Consider the following 16,578-nt stretch of genomic DNA (forward strand, 5'->3'; position numbering starts at 1 on the left):
AACAAAAATATAAATCTCTCAGTCTTAAAAATTTCAACTGATTCAGCATCCACAGCATTTAGGGAGAGTTCAGATTTCCACCAGACTGTGTGGGAAAAAAATGCTTCCTGATTTCAGTCCTTCATAGCCTAACTCAAGGATATGCCCTCTTGCTCTGGATACCCCACCAGAGAAAATGATTTCTCCATATCTATGAAACCCTTTATCATTTTAAAGCCCTCAATTAGACCATCCCTCAATCTTCTAATCTCAAGCTAAATTTTTTTTAAAAGTGCTAACTTCAAAGCTTCTATTTTCAGATTTGATTCATAGTACAGAAGGAGACTTCATGCGATAACTATCAAATCTCAGCCAGATCATCCCATTTCAACTCTTCAAAAGTACATCACCTCTTTCTGCATAATGCACAGCATTATGTGATAAAACATCACAGCACACAATACAGTCATGCAAGAATTGCACAAGGAATATTTACTAGCCTGTAGAAAAAGTTGTCATCTAAAGCTCACTGAGCATCTAAGATAGCACTTTTTTTTTTAAAAAAAAGCTCACTGACATGACTATCTTTGCCAGCAGATCTTTTGGATTGAAGTCTATGCTGCACACGATGTCCGCCTATCTGTGCACATGAATGAGATTTCAGCTCAAGTTATGGCAATGATTCACCCACACCAATGAGTACAAAAACTACAATGGTTTTGGGAAATTTGCTTTTTCCTCAGTCTACCCCGGCCTCGATCAGGAGAACCTGCAGTTAGTTATGTCAGCTTTTGAGACTCTAATGCTCTGCTGTAACAATACAAGGTTTTGTGGATTTGAAAATATTGATAGTCATTTACCTGCTGTTTTGCAAAGTAGTCCTTGACTAATGAGCCCATCACCTGCTGTGGAGATTTTGTTGTGCTGATATAGGGTATAATGTAACTACCATGGGTTTTCTCTGCATAACAGATCCAACCTGAAAGAGAAATGGTGACGTGTAACAAGAACTAAATATTCAGGTTAAGTTTTGCTAGGTCATGTTTAAAAAGTCACCGCACTTGGCAAAAGCAATTTTATGCAAAGAGTATTTAGAGGTTTTAGTGGAATAAGGCACTGTACAGCTGCAAGTATTATTTTAAAAACAATTTTATACAGACAGTAAACCGGCTTATAACTCAGTCAGAGTAAAACAGCTCAGTAATCAAAAGTGAGCAAACTTGAGACTGAAAGAAGTTGTTGTGGAATAGAAATGGAACCAATTTCCTGTGAAATCATTTGATGCAGTAGCAATTAATTACTTCAAAAAGTAGCCATCTAAAGCAGCTGCTGCAGATGCTGACTTACTTGCTGTGGAATTGTTTTTATTTCAGGTTTCCGGTTTCCAACAGTTGATGTTTCTATTTTTAACTAAATAGCAGGTTGGGAATAGGACTGTAGGTCATGAGAATAGAATCAGGTGCCAGCCTAACAAAAGAAACAGTAGAGGAGGCCATACGGTCCATTGAGCTTGCTCCACCAATCACTAAGCACATGGCTTAACTTCAACTCCACTTTCCTGCCCAATTCCCATATCCCTTGTATATAAAAACAAGAAATGCGGGAAATACTCAGCAGGTCTGGCAGCATCTGTGGAGAGAGAAGCAGAGTTAACGTTTCAGGTCAGTGACCCTTCTTCAGAACTGAAGAATATTAGAAATGTAAAAGGTTTTAAGCAAGTAAAGCAGGGGGTGGGGCAAGAGATAAGGCGTTGATAGAACATGGTCACACAGAATAACTGACCAGAAGGTCATGGAACAAAGGTCAACAGTATGTTAATGGTGTGCTGAAAGACAAATTGTTAGTGCAGAGAGGGTGTGAATTGACTGTAAAGCACAAAGCACTCCAAGCACAAACATTAAAAAAAAATTTTAAAACAGTAACAGTGGGTAGGCACTGCCAGACTGAACACTGAATTCAATAATTTCAGAGACACGCTTCTCTCCACAGATGCTGCCAGACCTGAGTATTTCCAGCATTTCTTGTTTTTATTTCAGATTTCCAGCATCTGTAGTATTTTGCTTTTATTTATCCCATATCCCTTGATTCCCTTAGTGTCCCAAAGCCTAAACCCATTTCAGTCTTAAATATACTCATTGATTGGAGTACAGAATTCCAAAGATTTACAGTCAAGCCCTCCAGATATTTATGTTAGTGAGATCACCTCTCATTCTTCTAAACTCCACAGAATAGAGACCCATTCTACTCAATCTCTCCTCATAGGACAGCTCTCTCAACCCAGGAATTAATCTAGTGAATCTTCATTGCACCCCTTCGAAGGCAAGTATATCCTTCCTAGGTAAGGAGACCAAAACTGCACACAGTACTCCAGGTGTGATCTTACCAAAGCCCTACATAACTGCAGCTAGGACTTCATTACTCTCTTACCCCAACCCCATTGCAATTAGGATAACATACAATTTGCCTTCCCAACTACTTGCTGTACCTGCATGTTAACTTTTAGCAATTCATGTACAAGGACCTCCCCAAATCCCTCTGAATAACCAGTTTACTATTTACTAGTTTTTCACCTTTTAATAAATATTCTGTTTTTCCATTCTTCTGACCAAAGTGGATAATTTCACACTTCCCCACATTATACTCCATCTGCTACCTTCTTGCTCAATCACTTAACTGATCTGTATATCCCTTTGCACTCTTCTCAGAGCTTACTTTGCCAGTTTCATTTTAAGTGGGTTCAAGCCACAGTCCAGAAACTTGAGCACCTAATCAAGGCTGACACATCTGATCAGTACTGAGGAAACACTCAGGTGGAGGTGCTGTCTTTCAAATGAGACTCTAAACCGAGTCCCTAACTGCCCTCACGTGGATGTAAAAGATCCCATGGCACTATTTTAAAGAAGAGCAGGGGAGTTCTCCCCAGTGCGCTGGTCAATATTTATCTCTTAATTAAAACCAAAATCAGATTACTTAGTCATTATCACATTGCTATCTGTTGGACCTTGCTGTGCAAAATTTTGGTTACCACATTTCCTACATTAAAACAGCAAGTACATTTCATGGCTATCCCGAGGTGCTATATAAATACAAGTTCTTTCTTTCTATTTCAAATACCTGGACAGGCAGAGGCCAGCATTGGCAGGGCTTTGCTATCCTCCTTATGCCTATGGAAACGCTGCACAAACTCGTGCTGACTCTCCAGCAAGCTGAAGTTTCTCGAGAAGGTTGTGTCGAACACATAGTGAATGCCTGAGGATATTTTGAAGAGGTAGAAAAGAAGTTGAGAAATTAAAATTTTAGGACTATACTCCACAACTTAGATATTTTCATCTATGCATTTATCTGAATCAACTTAACTCAAAATTGTAACAAAATATTTTAGTTTTGTTTCTTAAATACATTTCACATCGTTTTAACATGTTCGCTTCCTACATGTGTGTAATTGCCTGTACTCTCCAACTAACTCACGTACACCTATATGTGAACACACCAAATGGAATGCAATTCCTTTAATGGAAAACAGGAGAATGCCTTATAGTTGGTCATTACTTACACAAAACCAACAAAATCTGATTCTCAAAAACCACACATTTCAAAGCAGGGCAGTCACACAATTTCTTTGATGGGTCATTAATTGAGAAAAATAATTTTCTAAATTTTGTGTCTGAGGAATTAAACCCCTCAGTCTCAGCTGTTTTCCACTTTACTGTGCAGAAAAATGAACTGCTTAAACTTCTAATTCATTTGCCCATGAAGAGAATTATCATCACATTTATAAAACTGCTGCGCAAATCAATTTTCATTCCAATTTTGCCCTCAAGGTGCACCACGCTGCAGGCTTCTACAGCTGTACTCAAAGTAGGTGTTAATGGTAGGACAATATCTTTGGATAAATTATTGTGGAACTGAAATTAGACGGGTTCTATAATGGCTGATGATCAACTCCACCAGATTACCACACGGATACCACCACCCACCACCCCCCCCACCCCCATGTCATATTTTAAGTCATCAAGACTTATTAACAGGGCCATGTTACTGGTGTCTATGGTTCCGCTAGGCCACTGGAAGTCCCTTTAAAGTATAAATGTATCCCCAATCGCCACAACGGACTGAATCAATAAAAAATTGCCCTGTAGCCCATGGTAAATTTAAGTTTTAGCCATGCAGAGTTAGGATGCCTTGTGCCATCCTGCAGCCAGCCAAGACCTTTTAGCTGCCATTTCCTCCACCCTCAAGGCATTTTCTCCATTGTCCCCTTGCCTGAGGCAGAACCCCACCCCAGCACAGGCAAAAACCTTGACAAATTAATGTCACTAAGCCTGACTACAGAAAATCGACGCTTTTGATTTTTGCATAGTTTTTCCCATTTTCTTTCCCAGCCTTTAGATAAGCCATCATTACAGTAACCTGCATATCACAGATATCATGAAGAGCAGGTGATGTAGTGTTAATTTCATTAGACTGGTAAACCAGCCCAGACTAATGCTTGGGGACATGGGGTTCGAATCCCCCCACGACAGATGGTGAATTTTGATTAATAAATCTGGAATTTTAAAAAAAAGCTAGTCTAATGATAGCCATGAAACCATTGTCAATTGTTGTAAAAGCCCATCTGGTTCACTAATGTCCTTTAGGAAAGGAAATCTGCTGTCCTTACCTGGTCTGGCCCACATGTGACTCCAGACCCACAGCAATGTGGCTGACTCTTAAACGCCCTCTGAAATGGCCTAGCGAGCCTCTCAGTTCAAGGGCAATTCGGGATGGGCAATAAATGATGTCCTAGCCAGAGACACCCACATCCCACAAAAAATAAAAAGCAAAATCATTCTTTATTGTAAAAGCCAGGGTGGCTAGTCTGACATTATACATGTGTTTCAGACTGAGCACACTTGAGAAATAAATTGTTTGAATGCCATTTCTCACCAATATATAGAGGGAGCATGCTATTCCTTTGTAGCATGTAGTGAAAAAGTCCAGTATCATGATTTCAAATCGTCTAGTCTCTGGAGGCTGTATTTATTTCTAACTGCCAAAACAACTGGCACTGCCAAAAAGCATGCTGCTCTAATTGGATAAAGATCCACAAATTAACTGTACACATTACAAAGAATAATATACATTGGCTCTCTTGTTGGGAATGGTTTCATAGGCTGCGGAATCTGATTGCTGGGTACGGTTTCACAGACTGCAGCATGCATACCGCTCCCCTGGATCAAATGAACAAATTCAGCAAAGAATGCAGATTGAATCTGGGAACTTCCTGGTGTGTATGACTCAGATACAACAACCTTATATATAAACCACTGAGAAAGACCCTTCCACTTTAATTTACTTTTCTCCCTCTGGTATCTCATTATCCTGGTGTGTGTGCAGGTGGATGACTTTTTCACACAATTCCAACAATGCTGCATCAAAATCAGCCACAATGAGATGCATTGTTGTTATACAGGATGGCTCACCTTTTAATCTTGTTTCCTTTCCTGTGTGGAGAATCTAATTTCTGCTCAATGTTCCCTCAGATCAGTGAAAACCAAGAATTCAATATATGTGGGTGAAATCTCAGGTCCCATTCTGGTGTGGAATAATGATCCAAGGTGATACCACATGGTATCACCCTCAACTGCTCTGCTATGTATATTGAACCCACCTACACCATATATCAGGTTGGGTTGATTGTATAGGTTTTACTCACTAAATTCCACTGTAGCTGTGCAAGTAAAGAACCTTATTCTACCTTGCCACGCTGTGAATCCACTCACCTAGATTCTTGAAGAATGCTGTCAGCCGTCGTGCTGTGTCTGAAACCTGAAGTTTAAATCTTGCAGCTAATGATGCCCTGGATTGTGGTGAAACTGAAACCACCACCAGCTTCTGATTCTCGGAACCAGACACCTAATCAATGAAACAGCAGCGGTCAGGAAGTATACTCAATGCAATACTGTGGCCTACTCAAACAGTGACCACAACCAAATGGATTCAAAGAAACAGTGTTATTGATTATTTGCATTTTTTTCCTTTGTTAAACAGCTAAGCAGAGAGTTATTCAGAAGTTCAAAGAGTATGACAATTGATCTCAGTGTCCCAAGAGAGAACAAACAAAACCCCACCAGATTTTCTACTCATGTTTGCTGTCCCGTGATGGCTGTTGTAAAGTAGAAAGGTGTGAAGGGTCAGGTCAGAATGGGGCTGGCTCAGTTGTGATGCCTCTCATGAAAGGACAGCCTGACTCTCAGAATGAAATAATTGAGCAAGGCAGTGGAAGCTGCTAGCAGCTGAGGAACCCTATGTGGGTGGGCGCAGAAAAGAGACAAAAAAAAAACTGTACAAATACAAATCACACATCTAATTCAGATAGTCAATACATGGAGTGTGGAAAATAGCAGAGTCACAGTGATAAAGAGTCACAAGTTTCAGTTTTAAGGTCAATTTTCTATCTGCCTTACGCCAGATTTAGCAACATGTTTACAATTTCATATGCAGAAACGAAGACAGGGTTGTGCTGTCACTAGGTGCAGAATAAAGCTAGTCAGCAACATCCTCTCCATCACCATGAATAAGTGTGAGGTTTTAGCTAAATTAAATCATTCTATCGCTTGCAATTTCCATCACCGTACCATTTGCACAATCCAAAGAGGACATTTTTTCCAAGACAAACACTTCACATTAAATGCTATCAGTTCAAAACAGTGACAATACTGGCACTGCAACATTGCAAAAAGATTTCAAATCACAGAATGATTATAACACAGAAAGAGGCCATTCAGCCAGCCGTGTCTGTGCCAGCTCTCTGCAGAGCAACACGGCTAGTCTCCTTCCCCCTAGCTCTGCAATTATTTTCCCCAGGTGCTTATCCAATTGTCTTTTGAAAGGCACGATTGAATCTGCCTCCACCACACTCTCAAGCAGTGCATTCCAGATCCTCACCACTCACTGCGTGAACAGGTTCTTCCTCACGTCACTGTTGCTTCTTTTACTTCCTCTGGTTCTTGGCCCTTCCCTCAATGGGAACAGTTTCACCCTATCTACCCTCATGATTTTGAGCACTTCTATCAAATCTCCTCTCAACCTTTTCTTCTCTAAGGAGAACAGCCCCAGTTTCTCCAAGCTGCCCATGTAACTGAAGTTCCTCATCCTTGGAACCATTCTCGCAAATCTTTTCTTCACCCTATCCAATGCTTTTACATCCTTCCTAAAGTGCAGCGGACACAATACTCCAGTTAAGGCTGAACCAGTGTTTTATAAAGGTTCACCATAACTTCCTTACTTTTGTACTCTATGCCTCCATTTATAAAGTCCAGGATCACATATACCTTATTAACCACTCTCTCAACCTGCCCTGCCACCTTCAACAACTTGTGCACATGTAACCACAGGTCTCTGTTCCTGCACTCCTTTAGAATTGTATCCTTCTTCCTACAAAAATGAATCACCTCACACTTCTCTGCATCAAGTTCCATCCGCCATGTGCCCACCCATTCCATCAGCCTGCCTATGTCCTCAAAGTTTATCACTGTCCTCCTCACAGTTTACAATACTTCCAAGTTTGCTGTCATTTGGATATTTTGCCCAGCACACCCAAGTTTACATTAATATAGGTCAAGCAGTGGTCCTATGACCGACCCCTGGGGAACCTTCTCCAGTCTGATAAACAACCGTTCACCACTATTCTCTACTTACTATCACTCAGTCAACTTTGTATCCATGCTGCCACTGGCCCTTTTATTCAATGGGCTTCAACTTTGCTGGCAAGCCGATTATGTGGCACTTTATCAAATGCCTTTTGGAAGTCCATGTACACAATGTCAACCCTCTTTGTTACATCAAAAAACGCAATTAAGTTAACTAAACATTTGTCTTTAGCAAATCTGTGCTGGCTTTCCTTAATTAATCGACATTTGTCCAAGTGACTAATGTGTGTCACTGATTATCAGTTCCAAAAGCTTTCCCCATCACGGAAATTAAACTGACTGACCTGTAAAAGGCTGTAACATTTGCAATTCTCCAGTCCTCTGACACCACTCCTGCATCTAAGGATTGGAAAATTACAGCCAGTACCTCAACAATTTCCACCCTTACTTCCTTCAGTATCCTTGGATGCATCCCATCTGGTCCTGGTGACCTATCAACTTTAAGTACAGCCAGCCTTTCTCACACCTCTATCAATTTTCAGTCCATCCAGTATCTCAATTACCTCCTCCTTCATTATGATTTCGGCAGCATCATCTTCTTTGATAAAGATAGATGCAAAGTGCTCATTTATTACTTCAGCCATGCCCTCTGCCTCAATGCATAGATCCCCTTTTTGGTCCCTAATCGGCCACACCGCTCCTCTTACTATTTAATTTTTTGGATTCCCTTTGGTATAAACTGGAACTATAAGGAGGAACCCATTGTGTAGGATTGCAGCTGAATGATACTTTGGGCACTGTACCAGGGATGTCCTCTCTCCTAGAAACATAACCTAGCAAGAATGGGATGAAAGTGGAAAAAAAAAATGATGGGAGATGAAATCAGTCTTTGCCAGTAGCTTGAGACAAGCTCAAACTTGCAGCCTGATTTGAATTATACCGATTTTCATTTCACAATGTGTGCAGTGTAAAACTGACATCCAATTCAATGAGTCCGTTTTGTGCTACTGGCAGACCATTTTCACAACAAATTGCATTTATATAGTGCATTTAAAATTGTAAAAACATCCCAAAGTGCTTCAGAGGAGTGTTATCAGACAAAACTTAACACCAAGCCACAAAGAGATATTAAGATAAGCAACCAAAAGCTTAGTCAGAGGTAAGTTTTAATGGCATCATAAAGGAGGAAAGGCGGAGAGGCATAGAGAGCAAATTCCAGAGCTTCGGGCCTTGGCAGCTGAAAGCATGGCTATCAATCGTGCAGCAATTAAAAGTTGGGGATGTGCAAGAGGCCAGCATTGAAGGAACACAGAGATCTTGGGAGAGATATAGTGCTGGAGGCGGTTACAGAGAAAGCAAGGGGTGAGGTCTTGGAGAGATTTAAACACAAGGATAAGAATTTTAAAACTAAAAGCCAAAGCAGGTCAGCAAGCATAAGTGTGATGGGTGAACAGGGCTTGGTGCAAATTAGGGCACAAGCAGCGGAGTTTTAAATGAGTGCATGTTTATGAAGGGAGGAAGGTGGGAGGTTGGCCAGGGGATTATTAGGATAGTGGACTCTGGAGGTTACCAAGGCATGGCTGAGGGTTTCAGCAGCTGAGCTGAGGCAGGGGCAGAGACAGGTGATAATTCGGATGTGGAGGTCAGTGTTCCTATATTTAAACTGAGCTGTGACATAAGTGAGACGCATGGATATTTTGTTCAGTTTCTTTTCTACATATGACTCAAATTTTAAAAACCCTTACGATATCCAAAGAGTCCAGGCTATGAAAGACTGTAAGAAGCGTATGTTGAATAAAACACAAGGGACGCTGTGCAGTATTTGAGCTCGAGCTGGCAGTAGATAATTTAAAACAGCATAGCGTATCATAAATCTTTGGGTTGACATTAAAAATGCAATTTACATCTTTTTTCACATATTTTGAACCATATCTGAAACAAAAAATGTCGGAGTTCAGCGCAATCTTCAATTAGTCAAAACAAAACACAATAGAAGAAACTGGAAGCATTACCCCCCAATCTCCATGAAACCCACATTTTTTTGGACCATTTTGAACAACACTCATTTTCAGGCGTCAGCATTCAAATTGTGATATTGGAACAGTTACCTTACACATGTTAGAACAAAGAAAGAAGTTACCACTAAACACAGTGTGCCATCCAGATCCTGTTGCATGACCCCATCTGATCTCAGCTGAAAGAAATCCTACACCAAATTCATCCCCCCTCTCCTCCCTGCTAAATCAAGTCATTATGGACAACATTAAGTGGTGATTTAGTTTAATGACTATGCCTGGAAAATTACCATTCCAATTATACTTGGCCTGTGGTTTTCTCAATTCATAATCTTGTTCTTTGCTCCCCTTATACTAGCTTTACAAAAACGAATCTCTAACGTCCATCTTTTCAAATTCCCATTAATTAAAAATTGGTACACTACCCTTCCCTTAAAAAGATATCTAGTTTCCTTAGCATGGTCTCAAATTTATCATCCAAGATGAAGCATCTTTGCAATCAAAATGCACATGAAAACAAAAGAAAATTGGCTTTGAAATATTATGTACACCTGCCACAATACTGTGGTGTCTTACTTTGTTTTGGTTCAGAACTTTATATAGTTCCTCGTGGCTTTGTTGTGTGATTAATACACTTTCTGCTGATGTGATGCAGCCACTGCAGGCTAAGCAGTCATTCAAGGTTATTTTTGCTTTTTCAAGTTTCTGGATCCTTCCATCCTGAAAATGAAAGCAAGTAAGATAAAGGAACAAACACACAGACAGCTGACACCTTCTTCCCATGCTACATTTCATTTAAGGGAGGGATAATTTACACCTGTATCCTGATACAGGAGATGACAATTAGAAACCTCCTCCCAATGGTATTCTTTCCACAGTAAAAAGCAGAAGATGCTCTATAGGCGTGTTAGTTTTAAATAAAAAGAAAATCATCTCCGCTTAAAAAAAAATGTTTTTTATAATTGCTCATTACTTTTCAAAAACATGCTTCAGACCTTATTTTAGGTGCTGTTGCTCTTCCTTCACTAACCTAATTTTAACGGCAATAGTTGCACAAAAGAAAAAAGGGAAGAACTATAATATTTGGACACAGAAAAGTTTAACTCTATTTCCACTGCATCACAAGTATGCCCCAACAGCAGCCAAAGGAACTTTTAGGTTTTACCTCGTTCAGCTGAGTATAACTACCATCATTTTCAATTCTGATTATACCAGATGTTTTCCCTGGCTTCTTTTCCACTTTCACTGGCTTCACACATTCCTGCAAAAATAAAGTGTATTTTAACTTTGAATTCTAATTATAAATGGGACACCCTGTCCCCTCAAACTAGTTCAAAGATGCTTTATAACAAATGCATTGATACTGTTCTGCTGAGTAGCAATGGCAGCGCATGAGGACAGCAAAAATGCCCCTTGCAGGAAGCCTCGTCTTGACCAAAGCAACAAGCAGTCTCACAAGCAATTTCTTTTAACACTAGCCGCAAAGTTTGTAAATTGGTAACCATGGGAAGTTAGGATGAATGTCAACTGATAAAATCAACATCAGCCGATTGTAACAGCAGAGTCACATCAGCTACGCAAAACTTAGGAATCAATAGCCCTGCAGTATTGAAAGGGTTAATAGAGATTTGGCAGAATTTATTGTGGAGCCTGTAATTTCTAATCAGTCCCAACACACACACAAAAACAGGTTCTTTATAGCAGAGTTGCATATAATAGGGTTGCTGGCACATTATAATAAAGGAATCATGACATGCAGAAGTTTGTATATGGGGCAGTTTTACCGCATCTCATCCATACTTTGAAAGGCAGTTTACAAATGCCCTGTTTGAAAAAACCTCCTTTAGTTTTTGAAACAGCAGTAAAGCTCCTTCAACGAGTGAGATTACTAGCTCAGAATGGTCCCGCTCACTCATAGAAATAAACACCATCACAGAACATTCTCTCAAAGTGCCTCTCCAACTAATGTGTTAATTTTTTAACAGAAGGAAAAGCAGTGCTGCGGAATACAATTACTCAAAAAGCTGCACTGTCGCTTTCACATTACATCCACATTGGGAACAACATACAATATTTACAGATCAATATCCTCTCAAAAAGAATGCAAGATACATTCAAGATCGCTGAAAATCAATCTTCTCTCCATTATTTGATACTGTATTGTTACTTCCAATAGCAAATAACATTCCTCCATGCGGTTCACAATGACTCGCTCTCACCCGACTGAGGCAGTTGGCACACTTTTCCAGCTTCATGGCAAAATAAGTACTTTGAATAAAAATACTCTTCTGTGAAGCAGGCAAAGCAAATAAAACAACCCCTTCAGCTGCTCAGCTTTTTTTGGTGTTATCATCTGCCCTGTAACCAAGTTTCGAGGACGCCTGCAGCTGGAGTATGGTACTGATCAACCCAGGGGGTGTGGCTAGTAGAACTGTGGTACTGATCAACCCAGGGGGTGTGGCTAGTAGAACTGTGGTACTGATCAACCCAGGGGGTGTGGCTAGTAGAACTGTGGTACTGATCAACCCAGGGGGTGTGGCTAGTAGAACTGTGGTACTGATCAACCCAGGGGGTGTGGCTAGTAGAACTGTGGTACTGATCAACCCAGGGGGTGTGGCTGGTAGAACTGTGGTACTGATCAACCCAGGGGGTGTGGCTGGTAGAACTGTGGTACTGATCAACCCAGGGGGTGTGGCTGGTAGAACTGTGGTACTGATCAACCCAGGGGGTGTGGCTGGTAGAACTGTGGTACTGATCAACCCAGGGGGTGTGGCTGGTAGAACTGTGGTACTGATCAACCCAGGGGGTGTGGCTAGTAGAACTGTGGTACTGATCAACCCAGGGGGTGTGGCTAGTAGAACTGTGGTACTGATCAACCCAGGGGGTCTGGCTAGTAGAACTGTGGTACTGATCAACCCAAGGGGTGTGGCTAGTAGAACTGTGGTACTGATCAACCCAGGGGGTGTGGCTGGTAGAACTGTGGGACTGATCAACCCAGGGGGTGTGGCTAGTAGAATTGTGGTACTGATCAACCCAGGGGGTGTGGCTGGTAGAACTGTACAAACACAGCAGAGATGCTAGACAGCCTCCCTTGCTCTGGATTTCAGTTTGAAACAAAAAGGAGTACACAGATCCTTCTGCTAAACAAATGTAAAACATATGAGCACATATCAGTGGCCTAACATGGCAAAGAAAGCTCTGGTTTCTCAGCAAAATTTAAGTTAATGTGAGAAACTTCATATATATTAAATGCTCAATTAGTTGGTGTGTCAACAAGCATATTAATGAGAAATGGCACTATGTAAAACATTGCTGAATTGTGGTTATCCTGGAGTGACTGCAAGGTAGAAATTTCACCCGGGGCTTCACATAATGCAGTCAGGAATATAAACCTCAATTCTACTGCCGATTTAGATCACTTCCCAGTATTGCTTGCAAGTAGGCTGTGGCACAGAAGGAAATTTAGTCGTAAGAACCCAGAAGTGCAGTTGTGTGAGGAAGCCTTGAGTCATGTAGGCAAGACATCAAGATGGTAGGGAAGGAACTGCTGCAGCAGGGGAAATCTTGGGAGCTGGGAATTTGTACATGTGTCTGAGACACAAATGGTACAAAGATTCTGGCCCGAAACATCCTGGTAAAAGTTTTGGTGAAACAACTGCCGATTTTCAGTGCAAAAGACAGAGAAAATTTAGATACAAGTTACTTACGCCTGTTTTTATGCTACACCTGAATTTCTTCAATCTCTTGTGCTGATTTATGCACCTTCTGATGCCAACCTAACTCCCTGAAATAGCTGTGCCCCCATACAAAAGACCAGAGAATAAGAGTTTCCTGCATTTATGTCAGTTCTGAACAAGCTCAAGTGTATGCCCAAAATTTTATGCATACATTTCTGGTGTTTTGTGGCAATTTTTGGTATTTTTTTTTTCTGATGTCATATTTCCCTGCATTAGGTAGCTGGGATTAGGATTTTTTTTTGTAAGTTTAAAAGAAAAGGAACTGAAAGCTAAGTGACTTTCTACCTTTACTGTACCACTAAGTAGAAGTAAAGAATCTACTACACTTGCTGTAACATGGGTTACTTTTTCCAGCAGGGTGAAGATTAAAAAACAATGAACCTTTTATAAATAACCAGTGTAATAAATAAGTATATCAAAGAATACCTGAGTGCACATCTTGCAACTGAAACAGAACTAAATACTGAACTCTGTTTTCAGTACCCGACCGTGTTCCCTCCGCGACACCCTGGTCCACTCCTCCATTACCCCCACCACCTCATCCCCGTCCCATGGCACCTTCCCCTGCAATCGCAGGAGGTGTAATACCTGCCCATTTACCTCCTCTCTCCTCACTATCCCAGGCCCCAAACACTCCTTTCAGGTGAAGCAGCTTCTTTCTTGTACTTGTACTTCTTTCAATGTAGTAGTAGACTGTATTCGCTGCTCACAATGTGGTCTCCTCTACATTGGGGAGACCAAGCACAGACTGGGTGACCGCTTTGCGGAACATCTCCACTCAGTCCACAAGCAGGACCCCGAGCTTCCAGTTGCTTGCCATTTCAACACTCCCCCCTGCTCTCATGCTCACAACTCTGTCCTGGGATTGCTGCAGTGTTCCAGTGAACATCAACGCAAGCTCGAGGAACAGCATCTCATCTACCGATTAGGCACACTACAGCCTGCCGGACTGAACATTAAGTTCAATAATTTCAGAGCATGACAGCCCTCCATTTTACTTTCATTTTTAGTTATTTTTTCTTTTTTCATTTTTTACAATCCTTTTTTTTTGCATTTATTTCATCTTAGTTTGTTCAGTTTGCTTACCCACTGTTTTTTTTTCAGGTTTGCACTTGCTGCTGTTCAATATTCAGTCCGTTAACACCTAATCTGTACTAATGCTTTGTCTTTCAACACACCATTAACATATAGTTTGCCTTTGCTCCATGACTTTTTGGTCAGCTATGTGGCCTTGTCCAATCTACACCTTCTCCTTTGTTATCTCTTGCCCCACCCCCACCTCACTTGCTTATAATCTGTGACTTTTCTTATATTTGTCAGTTCCGAAGAAGGGTCACTGTCCCGAAATGTTAACTCTGCTTCTCTTTTCACAGATGCTGCCAGACCTGCTGAGCGGTTCCAGCATTTCTTGTTTTTATTTCAGATTTCCAGCATCCGCAGTATTTTGCTTTTATTTTAGTGTGAAAACAGTCACTCATGAACAAGTGCTAGCCCAAATGATATGGCTGTTTTCATTTTTAAGATAAAAGCAACATACTACAGATGCTGGAAATCTGAAATAAAAACAAAGTGCTGGAAATACTGAGCAGGTCTGGCAGCATCTGTGGAGAGAGAAACAAGAGTTAAAGTTGAGGTCATATCCGACTCAAAACATTAACTCTGCTTCTCTCTCCACAGATGCTGCCAGACCTGCTGAGTATTTCCAGCATTTCCTGTTTTTATTTCGTTTTAAAATGTTAGTTTTAGCAGAAACTTTAACTGTATTTTCCAGGCACATTCTCTTACATGTTTCTCTTTTAAAGACAGGGCTAAAATGTGCCGAGTCGAAGAGACTTAGTAGTTGGCAGGAAAAAAGACAGAGGCGCAAGGGGAGAGCCAACTGTGCAACAGCCCCGACAAACAAATTTCTCTGCAGCACCTGTGGAAAAGCCTGTCACTCTAGAATTGGCCTTTATAGCCACTCCAGGCGCTGCTTCACAAACCACTGACCACCTCCAGGCGTGTATCCATTGTCTCTCGAGATAAGGAGGCCCAAAGAAGAAGATAAAAAGGTTCAAGGTCATTAAGTTGTTCCAGACAGTCTGGGGTTTTAGAGTGAACTATTTCGGAGATTCCAGTTTTAGCTCTGTGTAACTCTCCCCGTCTGGATGAATCTCATGTGATTCACAGGCCCAGAACGAAGCGGTTCAGAATCCGCAGTGCTGGGATCTGACTGGGACAACATTTGTATTATAACAGATCACCACTCCTCCATACAAACCAGGTATTTACAGCTGAGGAAGGAATTCAGCCCATCTCGTCAGAAACACCCGTCAATTCCTGCCATAATACTGCATCAGGTTGTATGTGTTTAAATGATTCCAGCTTTTCGCTTCAACTCTTCTGGAAGTCAATTGAATAATTTTTACAACAGGTCCATCATCCAGGAGACTGGGGCTGGAGGCTGCCCCTAAATCGGGGCTCTAAACCAAGCCGGCCCGGCCGCTTCCCTACCTGGGACGGTGTTATAAAATCATCCAAATCCGTCAGCTGCAGCACCCCACTGAACTGCGACACCATTTTACCATCGCCGACACCGCCGTAAACTCGCTGCCGTAAAGTGTGCGCGGGGACCTGCTGTACGTCAGTGAGGCAATTGAGGTCAGAACCTCCCTCAGGCCCGCTTACCCTCACTATGGGGTGGGGCTGCTGATTGATCTATGCTTTGATGCTGTATCTAACTCCAATGTAACAGTAAAACAGGAGGTAGCAGCAATATTAAATCAGATAAAAATAAAGATGATGTACTGAGAAAGTTGGCAGTTCTCAAAGTAGGAAAGTCATGCAGTCCAGATGGGATATATCCGTGGCTACTGAGGGAAATCAGGATGGAAATTCCAGAGACTCTGGCCACAATCTTCTTTAGATATGGGAGTGGTGCCAGAGGACTGCAGAATTGCAAATGTTACTACGCCCCTGTTGCTAAAAGGGGAAAGATATAAACCCGGTAGTTACAGGCCACTCAGCCTAACGTCTGTGGTGGGGAAATTCCTAGGGATAAAGCTCTGGGACAAAATTAATTGGCACTTGAAAAAGTAAAACAAAAGTCTGCATGGATTTGTTAAAGGAAAGTCATGTTTAACTTGATTGAGATCTTTGATGATGTGTATATAGACTTTGAAAAGGCATTTGATAAAGTTCAGCATAATAGACTAACAAAATTAAAGCCTTAAAGGG

At 41.3% G+C, this 16,578-nt stretch overlaps 1 protein-coding gene across 2 annotated transcripts in view; it reads right to left on the reverse strand.

Moving 5' to 3' along the window:
* The window catches only part of narfl (nuclear prelamin A recognition factor-like), a 32,952-nt gene extending 16,989 nt beyond the window's left edge, over nt 1-15,963 (reverse strand). Inside the window, exons 1-6 of one of the 2 annotated variants that reach the window (XM_068055761.1) lie at nt 15,856-15,963; nt 10,791-10,886; nt 10,202-10,345; nt 5,742-5,874; nt 3,094-3,228; nt 840-958 (exon numbers count right to left, since the gene is read on the reverse strand). In XM_068055761.1, the coding sequence (XP_067911862.1) occupies nt 840-958; nt 3,094-3,228; nt 5,742-5,874; nt 10,202-10,345; nt 10,791-10,886; nt 15,856-15,921 (693 nt within the window). In that variant the 5' untranslated portion in view covers nt 15,922-15,963. Of the gene's footprint in view, nt 1-839; nt 959-3,093; nt 3,229-5,741; nt 5,875-10,201; nt 10,346-10,790; nt 10,887-11,844; nt 11,982-15,855 lie in introns of those variants that run through there. The other variant, XM_068055763.1, reaches the window with a different exon arrangement.
* Between the last annotated feature and the right edge of the window lie 615 nt (nt 15,964-16,578).

Source organism: Heterodontus francisci, chromosome 24 (genome assembly GCF_036365525.1).
Source record: "Heterodontus francisci isolate sHetFra1 chromosome 24, sHetFra1.hap1, whole genome shotgun sequence".
Classification (NCBI taxonomy): Eukaryota; Metazoa; Chordata; class Chondrichthyes; order Heterodontiformes; family Heterodontidae; genus Heterodontus; species Heterodontus francisci.